Below are 25,446 nucleotides of genomic sequence, written 5' to 3' on the forward strand. Positions count from 1 at the left end.
TAGAGCTATAGAGGGATCTGGGTTTTTCAAGCCAGTGCAAATATTTGATAAATATTGTTTGATATATATCAGTATCAGAAAAATAGCTGCCTTTAATATCCAAATTCATTGTTAATTTTTATCCTTGATATTCTGAAACTGCATTTTTGCAGGATAGTATATATCTTAATCAGTGTCAGAAAATGTGTCAGTACATTTTGAATAATTTTAAATAACTAACCCAATGCTATTATGTTCAACCCAAATATCCAGCCAGGGTCTATCAGATGTTACTTAAACAATTACCTAAAATCATGAAAATGTCATGAAAACTTTACTGAATCACAAAAATAAAGAATCTTGACAGAATATCACATTTCTTATCTGTTTAAATCTTGGTTTTTTTTGTAATTCCACAGACAAAAGAAGCCCATAAATATTTTCTGAAAACATCAAACATGGATGAGACAACTGTTGTCCGTTAAATACAGTTCTAGTTGTTGCCCACCAGATGGCGTGCACAGAATGTAAACGCCACAACCTGGCGCTGCTTCCTTCATGCAGTAGCCTGGTTGATATCATCCTCCTCATCGTGGTTCCAGTCTGTAGGCCTCTGCATCAGTAACACCTCACTCCTCATAACAAAGACCTGTGAAGAAGTAAAGCCTGGTGGCAGTGGTGTCATATGAGAATGTAAATGTGAAGAATGACACATCAAAATATGAAAAACAACGAATGAATCGGCTTATGTTCACTTATCAGAATATATGTATATATATATATATATATATATATATATATATATATATATATATATATATATATCAGTGTATATGTTTTCTCACAAGACATTGCAGTACTTTAAAGAAATGCTCAAAATGAGTGGGAACATGTGTTTGTAAATATATCAAAAATGACTTAAAATATATTGTGTAGGCCTCACAATGAATGATCAGTCCAACTCTAGCATATAGTAGTTTTTTCTGCAACTCTTTATATTTGTCTACTGAAAACATATCTGATCTTTTGAGAAAGCAAGTCTATAAGAGATCTATATGGTTTGTCTGTCTCTCTATCAATCAATCAATCAATCAATCAATCAATCAATCAATCAATCAATCAATCAATCAATAAATCCATCCATCTATCTATCTATCTATCTATCTATCTATCTATCTATCTATCTATCTATCTGTGACCCTTAAAGTATGACCTTTCAACCTGCACTTTACTTCCTGAGCATTATATATTTATTTATAATGAAATAAAAAAAGCTTTCATGTGCGTCTCTGGTAACTTTGTAGCATCCAATGTGGGGAGAGAGAGACAGAGGGAAAGAGAGAGAGCGAGAGACAGAGGAGGAGGGGGGGAGGTGACCGGCACCTGCAGGAAGTCTCTCTCTCTCTCTCTCTCTCTCTCTCTCTATCTCTCTCTCTCTCTATCTCTCTATCTCTCCGTCCTTCCCGTTCACTCCTAATAGGATAATTGATAGAAAGCCTAAATAGTCAATACCGGTGGACTCAGAAAGGTCGTCGGAAGCTCTGAAGAGAAACTTTGATGCGCTGCTTCGCTCTCTGCTCCGAGCAGCAAGTTGCAGCAGGACTTTGAGAGCCGGAGATGCTCTGAGATCTGAAGAGTTGAGAACCAAAATACTTTTCTGCGGTCTGGAAACTCGCACTTTGCAGGTATGGCCTTCTTGAACTTACAAAACTGTATTTAAACTGTTATTTTGCTATATTAATTTACCAGCCATTATCTTTGGTCAAAAAAAGGCCTATTGACAATGTTTCTTCAGTAATGGTGGGTCGACCGGTGTTGTGCTTATAGGCAAAACTTGATGACATGATCTTATTAATAAAGCTTTACTAGCTAATAGTTTGATTTAAAAAATATGTTTTGGTATGAATTAAACTCTTGATGTTTGATTTTTAGCACTATTTTGGCACACGGTCATCAGGTGAACTTAATATTTGGTCAAATTAACAGTCGAACTAATATAAAAACACTTGACGTCTCAATATATAAAACCCACTTTTAATTTAAAAAAAGCTGCCTTTTTAACCAACCTTTCCCTCCCGTTACAACGACGTAAAGTCGCAGTTTAATGACCTCTCCGTCGAACTTTGTTCAGCCTTATTAGCAGCATATATTGCTGCGTCCTGCTGATTGGAAAAGTGTTCTAATTAAAGGATTTCCCCATCATTGCAGATATGGATCAGGGGGCAGTGTGTGCCGGATGCCACCGGCTGATCAGAGACAGATTCCTGCTCAGAGTCACTGACGGCCTCTGGCACGAGGAGTGTGTGCGGTGCGCGGCGTGCGGGGACGCGCTCAGGAACTCCTGCTTTCTGCGGGACCGCAAACTTTACTGCAAGCGGGATTATGCTGAGTGAGTGCTGATCTCCGACTCTTCATTACTGTTTGGTTTTCTCCTGATGTTACAGCCGGCAAACACGTAAAAACATCATAAAACACGTACATTTTACTTTTTAACCCTGGAGAGAAGCTCATTTTTACCTTCACCTAAGGGGAACCGATTTTCCGGGCTAAGCTCATCTGATTTTATACTGTGATACATTTACTCACTGATTTCATGAATACATTTGATATATAGATATATTGATTCATTACAGTTTTCATCACAAATGTTTGTAATGTGCTAAAATAATCGCCTTTTTCTTGTTTGAATACTTTATTATAAATGTTTTTTCTAGTCCTGTTATGATGCAGTTTTCGCTTTGGCATGTACAGTATATGTTGCTAATATATTACTGACAATAAGTCCATGTAATTACAAAAAACATCCAATAGTGTTCTAAGGTATTCCTAATTTTGTTATAGGCTGTTTATCACATTTTAATTTAATTTAATTCTATTTCCTTTATTTTAGTTTTTGGCCTGCGCCCCAAAAGTTACTGTGCGTTATTAAGCCTATTTTGACAACGAAACCCTTGTCCAGATCTGACCTTGACTAAGAACGTGTGTGTGTGTGTGTGTGTGTGTGTGTGTGTGTGTGTGTGTGTGTGTGTGTGTGTGCGAATGAGAGAGAAAGGGACAGAAAGATAGAGAGAGAGAGTTGTGAAATAAGTGATTTTTCTTTAAACTAACTTAAACACATCTATTCCTTCTTAGTTTTGTATGTTTTACATATGGGTGTGTTTTATAGTTTATGGCAAAAGTATTGTGTTATGAGTGTGTGTGTGTGTGTGTGTGTGTGTGTGTGTGTGTGTGTGTGTGTGTGTGTGCACGTGTAGGTGTGTACGTGCATATATGGTGCAAACTGACTTGCAGGGAACTTGGCACAGTGCACTAAGAGAACAAGGTGACTGGAGGAGGAAAGGGTGGCGAGGGAGCTGGAATGTGAGCGCACTATTGCATAGTGTACATCCACACACACACACACACACACACACACACACGCACACACAAAATAACACGGTAACACCTTCAGACACAACACACACACAAACAAACACACAGCACACAACCAGGGGTAGAGCTCAACTGACACATTGTCAAAATGTGTTAAAATTTTCGAGGCCCATTGGCGTGGCAACTGCAAGCTGGGGACAACATATGGTCTCGTCGATGAGGCGGTCATCACCCCCCCCACACAAAAAAAAACCTCCCACTACCATCACCCATCGCCCAGCTCCCTCCTACCAGCCCATTGCCTCATCCCCTTATTCTTTCTCCAAAACATGCTCTCACCTAAACAAGAGCCAAAAACTGCCCACCCTAACAGGCAGCAGCTCACATTATTTCTGAACAATTTAGTGACGGTCGTTCTGCCAAGCAGGCAGGGAAACAAAAAGTGTTACACTTACCGGTCCAAAACGCTCCCCACCACCATGTTCCCAGTCAACTAAATCACTCTGCAGTGGTGCTGCAGCTTTGTAAGCAGAATATCTGTGAGCAGAACATTTTTAATATTTATTTTTTTGTATAATGACCAAACACTCATTTCAACATTTGAATTTGTTATGGATGAATGAAAGTGGATTCTTGTTAAAGCACACAATTCAAAGTGCTTAGCATGCACAGAGAAGAAGAGCAAGACTGAGAGGTAATTAGCAGAGTAGAGCCATATGTCAGAAGGTCTGGTGCATCCCTACAAGAGAGACGCTGAGGATGGGGTGAACTTATTTTGGGGGACAGTGCGCTCCATGAGCCCTGGCGTTATGTGCCGCGGCATCTGGAAAGCTCTGCTCACAGCAGCCCCTGTGTCGAGCAATGGGACAACGCCCAGCCGACCGTGAGATATCTGACCTGACCAATTAGCAGGAGGCCTGGTGCCAGAGCTCGGCCTCCGAGGTCTCACGTCTCCACCTCCCTGCTCGTCCTGTCTGGGGTTAAGACACCTTATAACACATGAGCGCCACTGTTGTCCACGATGTGGGTTTTAAAAAGTGTGCCAGTGTTTCTCTCGCAGTGCAGACTGTGTTCTGCTCCCTCCCTTCTTTTGATACAGGAATAGTGTGAAGCCAGCTCATAAGTGACAATTATTCCACACTGTGACAACATTTGTCTCCAACCACACGCTGTATCCTCTCCCTTGATTTCCCTTTCAATGTGTGCTAAACTGATGCCAGCCGGACCACCAGGTTTGGCCCGCTGGCCTGTTCATGGAAGCTAAAAGACAATAATGCCACAATTTAAACAAAGTTTCATATTTTGTTCTCTTCAATCATCGTGTCATCATGTGATTTTATTACTGACTCTGAGAGGCTATACATATTCAGAATTGTTAATTAAACATCAAGATTATTGTATAGATTATTGCTGAGAGTTCATATCTAAGCAAACTTAAACCAAATCCTTCCCAGTATTCAGAAAAATACAGATTTGATCAAATTTAATTAACGTAAAATAAACAAATGCACACCAACAAACATAACAAAAGCAAAATAAAAACCCAAACCATGGGTTGTAAAAGGTAAACACTTTCATACAGTGGTGTACAAAATATAATGATAGAAATAAAATTGAAAAGAAAAACAATAACAATAACAATAACCCCCCTCCACCACATTTTTAAGCAACATTCTAAATGCTATTTCCAATAGGCTTAAACAGCCAGCTTGTTATCCAGTATGGATAAAATAATTCAAACAAATTGCATGAATAATATCAATTGTGTTGAGTATTTCTTCTCTAAACCGTACTGATTTTCAGTTGATTTAGATGATGCATTTAAGTTCATTTTCTTTTGGACATCCTTTGTAGATTAATACATTTGTCTTTTGGATGAATCCATATCTAAAAACTGCATAAATAAAGATAATAACAATATTAATGATATTAATAGTAATAGTAATTATAAGAAAAAGGTATCTATTTCCTTGGCAGTGTTATAGTTATATATGATGATAATTATTTTTCCTAAGACAAAACAATCCATTAGAAGATTATCAGAGGTATTGATATTCCTAACATGCTTATATTGTCCACGTAATTCATCTAGTTTGTTTGCCTGACCCGATGCAGTCACACAGGACACAGAATACATACATCAGACTGTTCTGTAATTTAATGAAGCTGTATGCAAATTCCTGTCTGACAATGGGATGTTTAGGTTGCTCAGATAGTCAGTAGACTTAGTTTGGCTAAACGGTTCAGTGGACAGGTGGACTGGACAGCAGATTGGTCGTCAGATCGGCGGTCTGGCTGGTGGTGCACTTGACCCGCAGATCTGTATCTGATACACGCTCTCTTTTGGTGTGTGTATGTGTGTGTGTGTGTGTGCGTGTGTGTTCAGCAGCAAAGGATCCAGGTTAACCTGATCCAGAAATAGGATCTGTCCTCTCTGCTTGTCCACTAGACCAGCAGTCTGTCTGCCAAAGGTCAGCACTGGAGTCAGGGCAAGAACAATGAGAGAGGAGGGCTTTGCTGTGGAGTCAATGTGTGTGTGTGTGTGTGTGTGTGTGTGTGTGTGTGTGTGTGTGTGTGTGTGTGTGTGTGTGTGTGTACATTTCTGCCAAACGCTCACCGTATTATACAGTACATCTACCTTGAGAGTGGCTGACCCTGGCCAGTGTCAGTGTGGAGGAGCGCAGGATTTTGCTGACTTATTTCTCTGTAATGATCTTGTCACTAATTGCCGTGTCTAAATCCAGCGTGACTGAGTGTTCCCGCTCTCCTGGCAGGGCCTCTGGGCCAATCATGTCAACGGAAACTCTGAAATATTAAACACCTTGAGCTGCTCCATAAGCATTGGAGGTACTCTTACCTTTGCATTAACAACGCTTAAGAATACTGGGTAGAGATAAGACCAACTGGACAAGGCGCATAATGGAAAAGCGATTCTCGAAACAACATTAATGCCAATCAAGCACTTTGCTGTATCACAGAAACCCAGAAACATTCCGGGTATTTCCTCTGCCACACTTCCTTTGAAAATGTTTCGTTGATGCATCTTGTGTTGCCACAGGAATGCACACACCGCAGACGGTATGTTGGCCATATTAAAGCACATACCATTGAGGCCGTGGTGGGCAGACGACTCGGACGGGTCAACCAGCCCGACTGACCCTCCTGAGCTGCTGGGAATGGGCTTTACCGTTTCCCTAGCAACGCCACAGCAACAGTGAGAGGTCCCAGCAATGTTTGTCTTTAGGATGTTGCGGCTCCAGACCTTTTGACAGGGATGTCTCAACCCGGCTGTTTGCTTAATGTTTAGTCAGAGGTTTTGTTTGTTTGTAAATATTGTGCTTAATTGCCAGTTAGGCCGTATTCAAAAGGAAGTCAAACGCAATATTTGTTTCACTTGAAAGTTAATGTGAAATCCTGAGTTCCCTGAAATCCCCCGTTGCTAATATTTCTGCTCATCTTCACTTTTATGTCAGAACTGCTCTCGGCATAAAAGTGCCACACCACAAAAGGAAATCAGTATATTTTATTATGTATTATTATGTAATTTATTTTTCTTTCTGGTACAATTGTTTTGAAAGGCCATGTGACACAGCAACATTTCATTGAAAACCATAATCCCATTTGTCTGAGATAAAACACACAAATGAACAATTAAATTATTGATCAAAATGAGAAATATATTACATATAAAATACATTTAATGGAAAAAAAAAAGTTAATCAAATGAGGACTGTGTTTCTTCACAGGAGGCCAACATATAATAAATATTAAAAGGACAATATTATTCTGATATTTAGGGGATATTTAGTTGAAAGTTACATTTCTTATTTCCCTCTAATGCTCTACAAAGTAGCAAAACAAAATCAAAAATCTCAGCTTGAATCAGTGACATACGTAGGCTCTCCTTTTTGGGCCGCTTGAAGTATTTTCAATGTGAAAACAAAAACATGGAGAAAAAAAAAGCTGTCACTTTCTCATGCCTCTGGGCTGACTGGTCTGGTGACCCAGTCAGGTCTGCAGACAAACGCCAGCTCCAGAATGATGACGCATCATCCTGCGTGACAGACCCAAAATGCCGCGGTGCCAGCCAGCGGACAATGGTCCTGCTGCTTGGGGGCTGGCTCTGTCTTTGTCCCGCTCTGGTAAAGCAGACTTAGGGATAATTCCGCGGATAATTCATTGGACCGGCGGCTCAGCCTCTCCCACCGGGAGACCTGATTCCCCCCCTCTGCCTGGAGCCATGGCCTGCCGAGAGCTTTTCTCCTGCCTCCCCAGGAGCACAGCCTCGGACAAGGCAGCCGGAGCCACGGCAACAGTCTCTGAGGCTAAGCCCACCAGTCCTGGTTGCCAGGCGCTAAGATGCACACCCGCCACGCTGAGGGTATGTGTCTGAGTGGTCGGGGTAGGAGGAGGAGGAGGAGAGGGGAGAAGTCAGGTTGGCAGTTGTTTTGAGTGACAGCTCGACTCAGCAACATTCCCCAAGTCAACCAAGCATTTTCTCTTTTCTCATGGAGTCCCCTTCTTACTGAGTTGCGAGGGGTCCTCAAGTGGCTCAGCTTATACTCAAGCCCTCGGCAGCCAAACAAAAGCATCACTCCCTGTTATTTACTGAGCTCTCACAGTTTCTCTCTATTTCTTCCCTCGCTGCACCCCCACCCGTCCCTCTCTCCAGTCTGTTTGCAGTGCGTTGTGGGGGCTGTGCGGAGGCCATCTCTCCCGCAGAACTGGTGATGCGTACAGGGGCCGCTGTGTTCCACCTGCGCTGCTTCACCTGCAGCGTTTGTTCCTGCCGCCTGCAGACTGGAGACCGCTGTGTCCTCAGGGAGGGACAGCTACTGTGTGCCAGAGAGGACTATCACCGGTGTGTGGCCAGCCCGACCTCCTCCGACACAGGTACAGGCTGTGTACAGTTTGTTTTGTGTATGTGTGTTTGTACATGTACACCAATCACTGGGTCAAAACTGACGCAAGGCAATACTGGGTTAAAAAAGACAACAAAAGGTTGTTTTGACCCAGTGTTATGTTGGATTTTTTAGAATATGGCATGGTTTGCGAACTGTTATGATCTACTCTTGACACTCTTTGTTACTGATTGTTAGTCATTTGTGTATCCTTTGCAGTTTATAATGTGATATAAGCACGACATTTTGTAGAACTAACAATACATGTGTGAGCAAACTTGAGCTTATTGTCTTGGTCAAAATAACCTTATTTTATTTTGGGTAAATAACACAACAGTAATGTGAAAAAATACCACTAACACTATGTCAAAACAACCCCCTGGTTTGGGGTAAAGTTTCCTGCAACTTAGCTGTTAAAAAGACAATATGATTAGGTGTCAAATATTAATCAAATTATGCTTTTATATAAACATTTATGACTAAAACTACCACTGGCTATAACTTTTGCATCTATTCATTGAGAAATTCAAGGGATCCAGGATCACTCCAGGTTGTTAAAAAGCATTCTGGGGAATGCAGGCAACCACAAACTGAAGCAGGGATCAAGCAAGTTGAGGTTTAGTCTAAGTGGTTAGACTAAAACTCGTAATCAGAAAATAGCAGAATGCAAATAATGCAAATTGTTTTATCTGCCTCTTAACATTTGTCTTCCATATTTAAACGCTTGATTGAGAATAAACATGTGTTTTTTTTAATCATGTCTGCCCACTAGGTAGAAGTGATGATGAAGAAGAGGAGGAAGTGGAGGAATCTGGGAGGGTTACAGGCAGAAGAGTTAGATCAGAAGACCTGGAGAGCAAACGTCCCAAAAGGCCGCGCACTATTCTGACAACTCAACAAAGACGGACCTTTAAAGCCTCCTTCGAGGTCTCATCCAAGCCTTGCCGAAAGGTAGAGTGTTTATTCTCTGTTCACTAGTAGTCTGGAGGTACTGTAGTTCCTGCCCTGCTCCATAGCTGCTGTTCCAGATATGACAAAGGTTTCGTTGCACATGTGTTTTTGCAAAGAGGGGGTCTTAAAAAAGACCAACTGTTCTTTTCTCTCAGCATTCTTACTGTAATTCCTACAAAAAACGGAGAATATTTTCATTTTGAAGAGGATTTAACAGACTAGTGGTAGAAATGACAATTCAACAGAATCAAAATTCTAAGGGAGGGTCGTTTTTTGGCTAATTAAAATAATTTTTAAAAGTAATAGTTTTTGTCATCTTTTTTTTTTAGTAAGGACATCTTAAATTGTATGGAATGTGGACAGAAAACCATTGAATCATGTGTTGACCTCATGCTGTTGAGAAAAGAACAAAAGTGTTCAGCTATCTACTGTATACAGTAGTGCTGTACTGCTGTTGGGCAGATATACTATAGCCATAGCTAGATTACAAAGCAGACTTTTAAAAATCCCAAATTGCAGATATTAAGAAAGTATTATTTTTTCTCAAAAATACATTTCCTAAATACTTAATCCTTTCCTCCTTGTTTAAGGTGGATTGGTGAAAAGATGTATTTATTTTTTTAAACCTTCAAGTGACCTCTCCAATTTTCCCCCTCCCTTTCTTACTTTCTCCCCCTTTTTTCCCCCTGAATCTTAATCCAAGGTAAGGGAGACCTTGGCAGCAGAGACTGGTCTGAGCGTCCGTGTTGTGCAGGTCTGGTTCCAGAACCAAAGAGCCAAAGTAATACAAAGTGCACACACACACACACACACACACACACACACACACACACACACAGTCATATGCGCTACTAATAAAAGGACTCTTTCTGCACCGTGTTTGTATGCCAGAGTGGAAATCAGCCTGGTTATCTCTTCATACAGGAAACTGATGACATCTCACTGCGAGATCACTGCAGATTAATCCCCATATTTCCTCACAAAGTGGGCTCATGTGTGGTTTCCCTCCACCACTGAAAGATGTCCCTTACCTCACTGTTAATACTTTGCAATTGAGTGAACACACTCGTACGCCTGGGTGGCAGAGGGACTGGGGATTGATAAAAAATGTTTTACACTCGGCCTGTATGTGAGATTTATGCCTGCTGCTGGTGCGTGTTTTTTTTTAGATGAAGAAGCTGGCCAGGAGACAGCAGCAGCAGCAGGAGCAGCAGCAAACGCAGGAGCAGCGAGAGCATCCGTCACATCACACAGGTATAATGTTTTAACAAGAGCTTTACTCCCATGCAAGATGATATACTAAAGATTAAAGTAAGATATGTATCTTCTTTCAATAAAAAATGTATATGCAAAGAAGAAAAATACTTTTATATTTTACATTTTTTAGAAGTACCATGAGTTTTTACAAGTATCTTTTAGCAGACAAAAAAAAAATAATATTACGAAGTCAGATAAAGCTGAATACCACATTTCTGACCAAAAAAAAAATCACCAAAGTCAGTTATTATAGAGCTTTAAAGATGCTAAATGGCTATAGCAACATAAAGGCAGCACTGTGCACAAAAGCATTACTGTAACAGATAGCTGTAAACACAACTCATGAGTGTCTCCTGTGTCTCATGTGTCCCACAGCGCCCTCCTGTGGTGGTTTGACATCTGAGCTAGAACACCTGGGGTCCTCCTACACCCACGTTCAGCAGCAGCAGCAGCAGCAGATGGGACTCACCACGCTGGAGCCGCAGGACTATGACATGGACCCCTTCAGACAGGGCCTGACCCCTCCTCAGATGCCAGGGGATCACATGCACCCCTACGGTAAAAACCTCAGAGCTGTCAAACCATGATCAAGAATTACAGTATATGTTTAAAGTAATGCTCGACAAAGGTTTTATGATGAGAGGGATTGGTAGAATGAACCAAAAAAGAAAAAAATATATAACATATGATTTGTTGGCATTATGTTGTCAACGTGAGTTTGTTAATTTTTGGATTTTTTTTTAATTTGGACCTCAGTTTCCTGCTCTGTGTCCTTGTTCTGTAGAAACGCTCTCATTTCCTTTTTAGCATGGATCCCATCGAAAGGTTTAACTAAAAAAACATTGCTGTCTCTTGGTGACTGTTTAGATGCGATTCAATTTGTGGAGATGCTCCACTTTGCATTAAACGCTCGTGCAACTTCCTGTCAAGCAGTCCAACATAATGACAGAGGTAACCATATATTGTGGATGGACAAAATAGTGGAAAATAACAGCTAAATTACATCTTACAGTATATTGTAATACAACAAAACAACCAACACTGACCTGAATCAAAACCTTAACATTATATATAATTTTATAGGATAGGGATTTTGTTTTGGATTTCATTATACTCTCAGTTGCTCCTGTTATTTTATCCATCCCTTGTACAGTGCAAAAATAATTCTAAAGGGCCAGTGTGTTGCATTTCTATTATTCAGTTTTCATTAGCTTAAAAAGAGCTCTCGATATCTTCAAAATGAAGCGGATCCTCTTTATAGTGTCTTCCTTGTTACACTGCTATGTTTCTACGGTAGCTCAGAACGGACAAACCAAATGCTGGCTCTAGAGAGGGCCTTTTGTTTTTTTTACCCTTGTAGTTAGACACACTTGTGAAACTGCAGTAACGTGAGCCGCAGAATGTAAAACTGGTGGTGCTGCCAGCCGCCAACTTCTGTTGCCCCTAAAGTAATTTTATCATTGTAAGGACGGTCTCTGAGCTGCGTTACCACAGTTTCACCTTACTGCAGTCTTGGAAAGGGGGGGAGTGAGTGGAGAAGTATTCAGTTGGTTGCAATCTGCAACCATGCTGCTAGATGCCATCAAATCCCCAAAATATATTTTTACTTAAGGCAGCACTTCCATAAAGTTGGGTCAAAGATGGTCAAAATTGGTAAAGCAGAGGCTGAAGCAGAAGACAGACATTAAAAAACAGTTTTACAGGCTGAATAGTACTTCTAATGCCGAAGAAACAGAACTTCATGTGTAAAATAGTTGAAGTGTCGCTTTAAAAAAATGATCAATGATGTTGTGTCTTTCTTAGGTTTTAAGGGTCTGTATGGCGACATGGACAGAGACCCTCTGTGCCATGTGGCTGACAGCGACTGCCTGTCCCTGGGTGACTCCTCTCTGCTCACCCCTATTGACCGTCTCTACTCCATGCAGGACTCTTACTTCACCTCCTGAGGTTGAATATCGGACTCAGTGAGAAGCGGCATGTCTCCCTCACTCTGCATCGCTCTCCGGTCGCATCATTTATCTGTCTATACTGTGCACAAGGTAGTTGAAGAAGTGGTTGCAAAATCACCGCCAAGAGGATGTGGGTACACTGTGATACCATGCAATATACCACGTGCATAAAAACCTGATTACACTACTGCCTCTTATGCTTTACAATCCCACTGTACAACACAGGCTCCTGTGTATGCACGATACTGTCGGACCTCTCTCCCTATGTTTGAATGTTAGATTATGATATTATAACTGCATCTACTAATGTAAATAATTGTTTGGGTGTGTATTTGTATTTATTCTCACAATGTGTGTATGCTGTTCATCTTGAATGAATCAACAAGGATCAATAAACAATGCTTATGAAACAGTGAATATTTAGTATGTGTGGCATAGTGAGCATGAAGCTCAGGCTGATTTATTATAAGGACGGGGTATTCATGCTGAGGGTTAGAGCCGGGTCAGTCCATCCTCGGTACTTATCAGTCCAATCTAGGTGACAGGTCAGCGAGGCATCTTCCCTTGGCTGTCGGTTGGATCATCAGATTGTGAAATGCTGGGCTATGACAGCTGTATGGGTCAGTGGCAGGTAAGCATCACATCCACGCCGCCATCATCAACGCTCACATTGTGCTCCTCTCGGTCAAAGGCCCTCGCTACATTTTTCTGCCTTTTCCTTCCTCCAGTCATAGAGGACGGGAGGGGGGGGCGACGACCACCCAGACACTGTGTCCAGCTGGAATGCACCAATCCTGGGGAGGAAGGCTGAGAAAACCCAGGGTGGGGGCTCCAGACAACGGAGGGGCTGAAAGCTGTGTCAGGGGAGAATGCCCAGGGTGACACAGAGATATGAAGCCCCACTGTATGGAGTGCCTCCTTGCCCCAGCCATGAACCCTCTCCTGGACCCATCTCATATTTCCCACTATGAAATCAGACCTTGCAGAGCAGAGAGCGCAAGTCAATGGTCAGGAACAATCTAACTGTCTGTCACCGTGGTATGCTCCTGCCAACCAGAGCTAAAGAAGTGTGCAGCAGAGTATACTGAGTGTGTGTTTCTTTGAGTATCTGTGTCTGTATCTGCTCTAAGTGTCTGGCATGTGCGTGTGTGTGTGTATGTGCTCATGTGTTAGGTGGAACAACACTCTTTGTCGTTGGGACTAAAGCATCATAATGTGGTTCCTTGTATCTTTAGAGGTAGATGAAGGGAGAGGAGCCAGACTTAAATATCAGGGAAGGAAGCCAAGGTGGTCACCTGCAGGGCTTTTTCCCCTTCTTGTGCGCGAGTCTGTGCACAGTTGGCACGCATATATGGTTGGCAGCAGCAGTGGGTGGGATGAGAAAAATAATCAAACCGCGATCATACGGTCACAGCAGGTAGCAATAACCTCATTATTATTCTGACGGTAGCCAAACAGTTTCCTGTCGACAGTGTGGTTATTTATTGCACCCTTCATGCCAACCGCAGGCCACAAACCCTCTGTCTTTTAACCGCTATAATTGGCTTCATGCTGTTGCAGCGCCAAGACAGATGCACACGCTTTGCTGAAGATACTCCATTGGCCACTTCCAGCACAAGTCTGGCGGTAAACTATTGGCACAAATACACGGGGAAGATTCTATACATTAGATACAGCCATACAATAGAAATTCCATACTTAAACAGACAATGGATTTACACCTAAATTGGTAAGTATAAAACATAAACAAGCCCTAATACGAAACATGTTTTCAACACTATGTGAGTCACAGTTCAGGCAATTCAATTTAAAATACTGTAGTTAATGTGGGGTTAGTGAATTTCCCCTAAATGTGGGATCAGTGCCCAGTGTGACACATTGCACTGAGACTGATAATAGATCACCTCATTACCACTCAGTGACAGGAGCTTTCTGGTTCACTAAATGTGCTAAACTGACGCTTTGTGGCAGTTTGGTAATCTCAGAGGTTGTTTGCCACTTCCCCCAATTGACCCCACAGTATTGGTTCTTATTGAGGAGGTCAAATGTGGTTACACTGAGCTGCAAGGGAGGGCACCAGCAACACAGGGTCACCCAACACTGTAACAAATGACACGGGACACGGACAACAAAGAAGGACAACCCTGATATCATGCTTAATGGACAAAACAAATAAAAAAATAAAACAAAACAGTTTTAGGAATTTTTTTAATAGTTTATTGAGAAGCAAACAAGCAAGCTTTACTTTATGTCTTTAATAATAAAAAGGGGAAGGTTTTCATTGAAAATGTGCATGATTATCTACATTTTCAGCATTTTCTGATTGGAAATCACAGTTAAGGTGAAGCTCTAATCCTACTGTAATCTTTTGGTACCAGTATCATAACTACCAGGCTTCATATAGTAATAGCAAGCAATAGGCTGCAGTATTTGAAATGACTTGCTGGAAAAATCAAGTCTCAACTTCAAATGCTGGATTCTCTCGGTGTCCCCATGCAGGTGCATCAGGCATGGTTGTTTTTCCTGCAAAGATCAGAAACAAGCATCAGGGACACACTGCGAGTGCTACACCATAATGTATGTGTATGTATGAGACTGCACAGCAGCACTACAGTAGGTCTCACCTCTTTTCTTAAATTGCAGTATAATCAACAAAGCCAGTCCTATCAGGAGAAGTGGCACGACAACGGAGGCTACTCCTACAGCCGTGGACAGCAGCATGGCAGTCCCCACTGGCGTACCTTCCACAAGAACACATACAGTCACAGTCAATACAAGGTTTTTATAACTTTTTGTTGTTGTATCTTCACTGCATGTTCTTTGATCCACAGATTATTCATCATAATTCCACCACTTTGGTCCAGACTGCAATATCTAAACAACTACTAGATGGATTATCATAAAAGTTCATGGTTACCAGAGGATGGTCACCAGCTGGTCAGAGTTTTCACTCATGCAGTGAAATATTTCATCATCTACCTGACCCCCTGGACTTCTCCTCTAGCGCCACCATGAGGTTGATATTTGCTTTTTTTAGTAAAATGTAATAAACTGTTGAAAAGAATGTCCTAAAAGTTGTTACACGCATTCATGCCCCCCTCAGTCAAATGTCCAATGCTTTGGTTTATAATCAAATTCATGCAAAACTAATGACATTCCCATCAGCCTCAGCTGTAGTTTTTATTTTATATTATTCATATATAACAACATTGCTTAATATCAGCATGTTAGTATTGTCATGTGTTCATGTGATCAAAAATCAATTTACCTGTGCAGTTAGGCAGGCTGTCATTCCAAAACCCAGAGGAGGAGCAAAACAGCACCTCAGTGCCATTCAGGGAGAATCCCTCTTCACAGGTGAAGAGACACTGGGAGCTGAAGCTGAAGTTCCCCAGAGGATGGGAGCAGTTCATAGACAGGGATAAAGACACGGCCCTAATGGCTTCACACCGTACAGCTGAGAGGTGCAAAGGACAGAAATTGTAATTACTGACATTGGATCAGCTGTTTGAATAGCAGCATGACCAAAGGAAGTTTAAGGTATAGTGCGCACTCACGTTGGCATGTGGGTAGATCTTGATTCCAGTAACCTGAGTTGTTGCATGTCATAGTTGGTGTTCCTCTCCGCCAGAAGCCCTCAGTACATTCAAAGTCACAGTGGGAGCCATAGCTGAAAGGGGAATGCGGATGGCTGCAATTCATCTTCCCATGATGTGGAGCCGTGGCCAGTAGAGGGCATGGCTGTGCTGTACATAACAAAAAATATGACCATCAGCTTCAGACCAAATCATCCTCATCTTCTGGGTATTCCCTTCAAGACCTAATTATTGATTTAAGTTATTAATGTATGGACAGATGCAAACGCACATTCCAAATCACAAGTGTACAGTAATGTGCACACAGCGGGAGGGAATACATGTGCATCTCCGATATTATATTATGATTTATTACCCAGACAGTGGGGTATTTCTCTGCTCCACATGCCCAAAGAGGTGCACTCTGTATCAGCTGTGCCTTTCAGGACAAAGCCTTCCTCACAGGTTGATGTGCACTGAGAACCAAAACTGAACTCTTCATGGGGATCAGAGCAGAAAAGGGAGCCATGAGAGGGAGAGCTCAGATTGGGACATCTTTTAGCTGCAGGGGAACGGAGAGAGGGAGAGAGCAACAGCTTTACTTGGTGCAGATTACAGTTAAAGCATCTAAACAATTAAATTCAGAGCTCTTCTATGGAGTATAATCAATAAATTATTACAAACTTTACCCAAGCACTGTGGGATGTCGGTGCTCCACACGCCCAGATAGGTGCACTCTGTGTCAGCTGTTCCATTCATGAGAAAACCCTCCATACATGCTGACGTACACCGAGAACCAAAACTGAACTCTTCATGGGGATCAGAGCAGACTAAGGAGCCATGAGAGGGAGAGCTCAGAGTAGGACATCTTTTAGCTGCAGGGGAACAAGGAGAAGGGGAACCCAATATATTTGTAAGAGCTTCACATGGTAGAGACGTACAGTCAAGCCATCTAAACCATTAAATAAGGAGCTCCTCTTTTTAAAAAAAATCAGATCATGATAGAGATTTTAGTCTTTCAGCGTTGTTTTTTTTACCCAAGCAACGAGGGATGTCTGTGCTCCACACGCCCAGAGAGGTGCACTGTGTGTCAGCCGTCCCATTCAGGATAAAACCTTCCTCACAAGCTGAAGTACATCGTGAACCAAAACTGAACTCTCCATGAGGATCAGCGCAGACTAAGGAGCCATGAGAGGGAGAGCTCAGAGTGGGACATCTTTTTGCTGCAGGGGAACAAGGAGAAGGAGAACCAAATATATTTAAGCGCTTTACATGGTAAAGACGAACAGTCAAGCCATCTAAACCATTAAATTAAGAGCTCCTCTGTTGTTTGTGAAAATCAGATCATGATAGAGATTTTAGTCTTTCAGCGTTGTTTTTTTTACCCAAGCAATGAGGGATGTCTGTGCTCCACACGCCCAGAGAGGTGCACTGTGAGTCAGCCGTCCCATTCGGGATAAAACCTTCCTCACAAGCTGAAGTACATCGTGAACCAAAACTGAACTCTCCATGAGGATCAGAGCAGACTAAGGAGCCATGAGAGGGAGAGCTCAGAGTGGGACATCTCTTAGCTGGAAAGGGAACAGAGAGAAGGAGAGACCGAAACAATATAATTTTATGCTGTAAAGTGATACCAGAAATAAATTACAGATCATGATACAGAAATTGTATTTGTTTGTTAATTTGTTTTACCCAAGCAGTGTGGTAAGTCTGCGCTCCACATGCCCAGGGAGGTGCACTCAGTGCTGGCTGTCCCATTCAGTAGAAAGCCCTCGTCACAGGTTGTCGTGCACAGAGAACCAAAACTGAAGGATCCATTTGGGTCAGAACAGGATAGGGACCCATGAGGAGGATTTATTGGGTTACACCTCTTAGCTTGAAGAAATGCACAGACAGGGGAGAGACTATTACACACACAGATATTTAAAAAAAAGAATTAACGGGCGGATTATTTGAAAGAGCAATGAGAACAAACTTAATTATCTGTGGTCATACCCTGGCAAACAGGAAGTGCATGACTCCAGTTGCCCTGTGAAGAACATTTTGTCACATTTGTTCCAATCAGATCAAATCCTTTTTCACATTGCACAGTGCATATTGAGCCATAGCTGTACACTCCCAAAGGGTCCTGGCATTGCAGAGAGGCATGGGGTGGAGTCTTTAAACTGCTGCACTGCACCACTGGAGAAGAAGAAGAAACACTATTACTCATCAGAGCAGATGTCTGTTTTCAGGAAGCTTGTGTTGCTTTCAAGAAGCCCTGAGATAATTTCTGTGACCCACCTGCGCATGTAGGTGTAGGGTTGCTCCATTGTCCCGATGCCAGACAGGTGAGTGTGTCCTCTCTGGTCAGGTAGTAGCCTTCCTGGCAGGTGAAGTTACACCGCGAGCCAAAGGAGAAAGGCTCCACAGCGTCCACACATGTCACGTTGCCCGTGACAGGAAAGAAAATGGGGGAGCACGTTTTAACTGTGGTGGGATATAGATACAATTCACACTTAGTCCACTCAATGGAAGTCAATGTTCCTATGAAATACGTCAGTTAGAGCAATTGTGTATTATGACTCCACTTTCATAAACATGCCATGAGCATGAGGTGGGGGATTTGAATAACCATGCTGATATCATTTACAGGCAAGGGAAACTGTAACTGTGCCTACTCACATTAAATTACAATGTTGGTTTCTCGAATGCAGACAAATGAGTGTGAAGTGAAATGATGACAGATGTGACCTGAACCTAATCTACTGTGCAGTCTGGACAGGATGTGACTACACATTGAGGCCAGCTAAGTATTAGAAAAAGCAGTCAATCTATCAGGGGTCCAGTTTACCAAAAAAGGAAGTTACATGAAACGTGTCAGTTGTTGATAAATTCACAAAAAATGTTCAAATAGAAAATAGCTATCAGTGACATTAAATTACTACTAGTATTAAACTACTGAGTCTTAATGTCCAAATCTCCCTATGGGGACAATACAGTATATAATTTCCTATCGTATCCTATCGCATGGTAAAACATCATTGGGTTTAATTTTACATTCAAAGGTAATGACAAACACTTTACTTGTACATGCGGGGACACTGGCTGTCCACTGGCCGGTGTGGTCACAACGTATCTGGTTCGGCCCAACGTGCTCGTAGCCTTCGTCACACCTGACCTCACAGGTGGAGTTGTAGCTGTAACGTGCGATGGGGTGGCTGCAGTTCATTCTACCTGCACTGATGTTGATGTGGTTCAGAACTGGACACCGTTCAACTGAGAAAGGCAGTGACAAACATTTTCCTTGTAACTTTGACATTTGAAATAACAATTGCTTTGGCGTTGTTGAGATCCAGTTGACATACTTTGACACAGAGGGACAGGGTGGTTCCAACGCCCGCTGGCTTGGCACTGCAGTTGGGGCACGCCGACCAACTGAAAGCCAAGTTCACAGTGGAAACGGCAGGAAGAGTTGAAACGATTGGACCCATGGGGATGGAAACAGTAGTGAGAACCTCGTTCTGGATCCAGCAATGGTTTGCATGCGATTGCTGGAGAACATAAAGAGGAAATATAAAGATATTGTATATTTTTAGATATATTATTTTATTTAACTTACAGAAAGAGGTCATGCTGGTTGAGGTTGGCTTAAGGGGAGACATTCCAGGTGAATAGGGCAAAAATAATATTAATTCATTCTTAATATATCACCATGAAATTCCCCCAGTTGATAACCTACATTAGAACAATTAGTTTTTGTATTAAAGTTAACTTATGTTTCTTGTATATGGAAATTAGGCATTATCTTATCAAATGTATGCTAATCTGCATACATTTCCAGAACAGAAATCTGAACATTGGATGGAGCTTTGCAAAAATGTTGCCATATTTATAGAAATAAAATCTGAAATAAATCAGGCTATGAATAATATGTGAAGAAAACCCTCTGTAAAGAGACACTACAGGTAAATGGGGTAAACATTGTTTAACTAATAGATATCACCATTAAACTTCTCCAGTTGATTACTTAAATTAGGACAATTATTGTTGTATTATTATGATGCATTATCTAATGCTAACTTTTTAATGAACACCTTCTTTTCTTTCCACTCTTGGGAAAGAAGACACATTATGGAAGCAAAATAGCCCAAAATCTCAAAATTGACTGATGCATGAAAAAACTATTTTTTTGTCTGTAGTGTCTCCCCTTGAATACATTATGACAAAAAGTTTGCTCACCCTCTTGGCAACGTGAACCCAGGAAACCAGGATGGCATCGGCAGGTATAGTTTCCTATTGTCTCCACACAGTCTGCATCGGCACTGCAGGAGTCCTGTGTACAAGAGGCTAACATACATACACACAGAGGGTGATCTCACATGCTATAATAAGTCTACAGGAGTCAGTAAATGTATCCATCGGATAAAATAAGGGGTGTTTTACCACTGTAACAGATGGTTCCCTTCTTCTTTCGACAGCTCTCATTGTTCCACTTGGCTGTGTCTTTCTCCCTCTTAATGTAAATCTCCACACAGTCCTGAGCTGCTATGTTATCTGGCTCCTCTGACGCCCAATTCTGAGCATCTTCGGGCACCTTCTCATGGGTTTCTTCCCAGACCCACTCTTCGCTCTTTTTGTCTATGCCTATCCAGTAATATCTTGCGTTAAACGGCATCAGATTGTTGATGAAGTCATTCTCCTCCTGGTTCCGGATGGGCACCATGTCTGTGAAGTGCTGAAGGCACCACTTGCGGGCATCAAGCCAGCTACGGTTCGGAGTGGTGCTGTAGTTGTAGGTCCATGCCTGTGCTCCTCCTTCGCTGCTCAGGTCTAGGATTAGGTTAACATGAGACAAAATTGAACTGGTGAAGCTAGAAAAAGAGGAGTCTGAAAGAGTTTGATTCTGCAGACCTACCTTGGACAAACACAATGAATGTAACTATCAGCAACATGTGATGCAGGCTTTGTCTAGTATCAACTGATTCTGGAAACATCTGAAATAAAAGGGTTAGGGTTAGTTTGTTTTTTTTCATAAACACTTGCACTGATATTTCAGGACTTACCATTTGATACGTCTTAAGTCACTCAATCTTGTCGATGCACTTTGCTGACAATCAATAGCAAAGTGGTAATAATTGTCCTGCAGGGAATGAGTCAATGACCAATTTTGTAATATCACTTTTAACCGTGACTTCCTCTCAGGAAGGACACCACTCTACCACCCATAACTCTCAGACTACCACCCACAAACACACAGACCCAGACACACACATGCAAATAATCACTAATCTTTTAAGATTCATTTTATTTAATTAGACTTATTGTTAACAAAGATACCACAGAAATGCACCTCTAATGTTGTTAAATCATTTTAGATATGCATAATCTGATATTGAATCACATACATATACGTTATATCCATGCAGTATATCCAAGTATATAAGACAAAACGCTTAGCTAACTGATTATCCTAGATTATAGCCTGTGCAGCCAGTGGCTGTTTAGTTTTATTTAATAACCACAAACTAAAATTAATATGAGTAACTGCATTAGGGTCATAATAGATATATGTAATCGATATAAGACATAAATGAGGTCCCAGTTGTCCGTCATCCCTGTGCCTCAGTGGATGGACTTGTCGCTTCTTCAGGCTGCCTGTGAGAGACGAGCAGATTGACATTAAAGGGACACTTACTGAATATTTCACTAAACTAAATCACAGTTTACATAGAATATTGTAGCATTTCTGGTAACAGAAGCAGTACTGAATATTTGAGTGTATCAACTTTTCAAATATTGAATGTGTGTAAATGGGTGGGGTGACTTTGGACGAGTACATTTCAACACTGACCTTACTTGGGCAAGTTTCTTTCCTGTGAGAAATTAACAGGCAAACAGTTCACTATTGAGGTCTGTTGCAACAACATGCATCTCTATTTCTATGTAGTGTGATTGAGAAACACTAACTTTTTCTGCGCTTCATCCAGCAAAAACAGATGCAGCAGAAGGCTGAGAAGGCTGCACACCCAACCACAGCCAACAGAGCCTCTTTATAGCCTGAGAAGATAAGAAAGTCCTTTTTTTATCCTGAGTCATACAAAACTTGACAAAGTGATTTTGAACAAGATATTACTTCAGCTACTACTGCTTCTACCGACATTAATAATAATAATAACTCATCACAAGCAGAATCACTTCTGCAGAGAAACAACAAAACCAGTACAATGGGTCACATGACTTCAAACAATTACTTGCACAAGAAGGTCTCGGGCCGCTCCAGACCCCGGTGACCCCACAGGTAACATCCTGCGAGCATGTTATCAGGAAGCCTGGGTAGCATTTAAACCGACAGGTTGAGTTGAATGTCAGATTTTCTCCCGAGCAGCTAAGGTATCCGTTATCGGGCTGAGACAGAGGGGGGCATTCCACAGCTGGGAGCACAAACAGGTTAAAGTTTATAGGCAGTCATGTAACTTCTTACGCTAGCATTCTACTGTCATAACAATACATAGCACATACATGCTGATGCAAGTATTTTGATCAGTACTTTGAATGTGAGCCTCAGACTTGCCTCAGGAAACAGAGGAAACAGATGCATCATATTTTTTCTAAAAAGACATTTCACTTTCTGAAGAAGCGCAGTGTGGGTCAGTGAACTATGCAGAGGATATTCTGAGGAAGGAGATAGTGAAGTCCATAACACCAGAATGTGACTTATTACTAAGACACACATATACAACACCTGAAATTGCTGTCATTGGTAGTTTTCAGGTATGCTTAATAATTGGCTGCTAAGCTTACAAGAACACCTCAGACTGGCATTCTAAGGCTGTATTGGTGCCCGATTATGATGATAGAAAGAATTGACAACATCAATTAACTCTTGTTGATATCAAACCTGCATCAACAGATTTTTGACCACTTAGAGGCAGTGGATCAAGCTGTGATCCCGAAACTGACATTATTGTCACCATTTAGGTTAAAATGGGGAACTTGTTACCAAACAGCTGCTCATCCAGCTTACACGGAGTAACATTTGCACTCATTCGAGTCGTGTTTGTTTCCACCAGATGAATGTACGTCCCATATCTAGTCACTCTCTTTTTAGCTCTGTTTATGTTCTCCTCCAACTTCTGAGGAAAATATCTATAATTTTACCGTTAAATGCTCCACTGTGCTCAGCAATAAGGCTACATGGCTGGTCAGGTTGTGTACAGTGTGTTTTTTTTAGCTTTCTGCTGCTGCTGAAACAATGGTAGCGGTGAGTGGTGAGAACCAAAACAGTAAAGTTGCAGACTGGAAAATTAAAAACAATAAGCTGAAAGGCATTAAAATCTATAAAGCTCTGTAGAGTTAATGGGCAGTTCGCTCAATCCTTCCCCTGAAAAGCCATTGTCCAATCATAGTTAAACGACTGTAACTAGACATGGTTGCTCTATTACGGTTACATGTTATGTGCAGTTAGCGCGCATTGCTGAGTTTTGGTCTTAAATTGACCACCTTTTTGTCGTTTACAGCACATGGACATGAACAATTCCACCGACTAAAAACTATTTCAGTGTAAAAATGTGAGATAACTCCCCCAACAGATTAACTTGAAAAAATGTCCACCTCTTTTTTAATTACACAACACCTACTGTAATAATGGGTGACATTGTTCCAGAGAGCAAACTCCTCACCTGTTTGGCATCTGTTTCCCTTGAAGCCAGGATCACAGAGGCAGGTAATGTTATCTATGGTCTCCTGGCATCTTCCTCTGTCACATGATGTTTCCTTACATTGGGCTGTTAAGAAAAAGTGCAATGCTAAAACAATCTCTATCACTTTTGAAACTGTAACAACCAACAAAATGAATCAGCTTTACGTACCTTCATAACAAACAGGGTATTTTAGACTGGCGCACTTCTCATCATTCCACTTCCCTCTGTTTTTTCCAGTGTTCACGTAGATCTCCACGCAAAACTCTGTGATGTGGTTGTTGTTGGGCTCGTTTGCTGCCCATGACTGCTCACCAATCCATGTGCTGTTGTTCCCAATCCAGGTCCAAGTCTCATTCATGTGTTTTTTAGTGATTCCAATCCAGTAATATGGAGTTGTTTTTCTGTCTGGCAGCCAGGAGACTAAATAGTCGTTCTCTGCCTGGTTTTGGATGACCACCATGTCTGTGTAATTGGTCTGGCACCACTGTCGAGCCTGGATCCAGTTCATAGTTGTCTTTGAGTAATGATATTTCCAGCCCAAGGTAGTCTTGGCCAAAATACCTAATTTTGAAAAAACAAAAGTTAAGAACAACTCTACAATGATAATTCACCATCCGATCCAATTGTGCCTTAATGCTAAAAAAATAACACTCACCAAGGAGGAGGATTAACATCCACTTCATTTTCATTGAGTGAACTACAAACACCTGCTGTCTTAACAACAACAAAAAAGAATCAGAGAATAAATATTGATGAATACCATCATAAAAATAACAGAATAAGCATACTTATAGACAATATATTTTCTAAATTATATGAATAAGCTTGCTACTTAAGTTAAATTGCTTTTCTAAACGTATCAAATATAAAACTTCATACCAAAGCCTTTCAGTAAGTGAATGTAAGTATGGTGCAAGCAGAGATCAATGTCAGGCTTTTATATTCGTCATAGGTTATGCAGTTCAACATTATCATATAATACCTGGATGTTTACTTTACAGAGTGAATGCATGTGATGAATGAATGACTGACTTAATGACCTCTTATACCTGAACAGACCTTTTGGGAAATTACCTTTGTTTCCTGTAAGTGTGGGGCAAATCAGGGGCAGATTTTTTTTTATAGAAAAGAGAAGAATACAAAAATGTTTAAAACTAAAGTAAAGCACAGTGAGGGTGACCATTGAATATTGGAGCCAACACAGAGAAATAATTCCTCGCAAAAAAATATTAAAAAAGGGATAATTTAGCCATTTTTTGCAACTACTTGCATGGTCTCGGATGTTTTGTTTAGGTGATGTATTCTTTTACCTTTATTTAGAAAACACATTTTTGACTTTTTGAAATGATCTCTTCTTTTTATATATTGACTAAAATCTGTTGCATACTGTACATACTAGCAGCATGGAATAAAGCATTTCCCTTGTAAGTAGAATAAGCTCAGCTGTCCGTTTTTAGTGATACAGCATTACTGCATCCTAACATTTTGTGAGTTCATGTTTTAACAGCAACAAATTACAGAGTGCCCATGCAGTCTTCAGCCTTCAGTCTGATTGATGGTATGTAATCTATTTATGATTCTCCTGAAGTGCTGACATAGAAGACTCTGAATCTGGTGAAACAAACAATGGTGATGATCTGTAAAACAGATTACCCAAGCAATATAGCGCTTCCTGCAGCTTCTTACTGTTATTCGTCTCTGTCCTGACCATTATGATAGAGAGGACAGAAACAGACAAGAGGTCTGCATTGTATTTGCAAAAAACCTGGACCTCTGAAAA

The 25,446-nt window shown here is 41.2% G+C and overlaps 3 protein-coding genes across 4 annotated transcripts; 1 reads left to right on the plus strand and 2 right to left on the minus strand.

The window, feature by feature from the left end:
• The first annotated feature begins 1,577 nt into the window (after positions 1–1,577).
• On the plus strand, positions 1,578–12,690 carry lmx1a (LIM homeobox transcription factor 1, alpha). The gene is made up of 8 exons (XM_068707084.1): positions 1,578–1,664; positions 2,188–2,368; positions 8,024–8,244; positions 9,025–9,203; positions 9,907–9,984; positions 10,373–10,457; positions 10,836–11,018; positions 12,264–12,690. Exons 2-8 carry the CDS (start codon positions 2,190–2,192, stop codon positions 12,404–12,406), a joined length of 1,068 nt encoding a protein of 355 aa, XP_068563185.1. The 5' UTR covers positions 1,578–1,664; positions 2,188–2,189; the 3' UTR covers positions 12,407–12,690.
• A 1,929-nt stretch (positions 12,691–14,619) lies between these two features.
• selp (selectin P) lies at positions 14,620–21,114 on the minus strand. The gene is made up of 17 exons (XM_068707085.1): positions 21,030–21,114; positions 20,882–20,960; positions 20,410–20,796; positions 20,206–20,313; positions 19,332–19,517; positions 19,051–19,242; positions 18,268–18,453; positions 17,980–18,165; positions 17,677–17,859; positions 17,370–17,555; positions 17,022–17,207; positions 16,674–16,859; positions 16,361–16,546; positions 15,967–16,155; positions 15,678–15,866; positions 15,034–15,150; positions 14,620–14,932 (listed from the first exon to the last, which is right to left on the minus strand). The coding sequence occupies exons 1-17, from the start codon at positions 21,030–21,032 to the stop codon at positions 14,862–14,864; spliced, it is 2,820 nt and encodes a 939-aa protein (XP_068563186.1). The 5' UTR covers positions 21,033–21,114; the 3' UTR covers positions 14,620–14,861.
• A 121-nt stretch (positions 21,115–21,235) lies between these two features.
• Positions 21,236–24,375, minus strand: LOC137870085 (L-selectin-like). Of its 2 annotated transcripts, none has more exons than XM_068707086.1 (7): positions 24,322–24,375; positions 23,835–24,227; positions 23,646–23,750; positions 22,218–22,397; positions 21,934–22,023; positions 21,818–21,839; positions 21,236–21,621 (listed from the first exon to the last, which is right to left on the minus strand). In XM_068707086.1, exons 1-7 carry the CDS (start codon positions 24,353–24,355, stop codon positions 21,576–21,578), a joined length of 870 nt encoding a protein of 289 aa, XP_068563187.1. In that variant the 5' UTR covers positions 24,356–24,375; the 3' UTR covers positions 21,236–21,575. The 2 variants fall into 2 exon arrangements, with proteins under 2 accessions (XP_068563187.1, XP_068563188.1); XM_068707087.1 differs by having other exon boundaries at positions 21,566–21,621; positions 21,823–21,839.
• Between the last annotated feature and the right edge of the window lie 1,071 nt (positions 24,376–25,446).

The sequence above is a fragment of the Cebidichthys violaceus genome, unplaced genomic scaffold, assembly GCF_023349555.1.
Source record: "Cebidichthys violaceus isolate CVI_PGR_0920_01 unplaced genomic scaffold, fCebVio1.0.p SCAF_13, whole genome shotgun sequence".
NCBI classification, from domain to species: Eukaryota; Metazoa; Chordata; class Actinopteri; order Perciformes; family Stichaeidae; genus Cebidichthys; species Cebidichthys violaceus.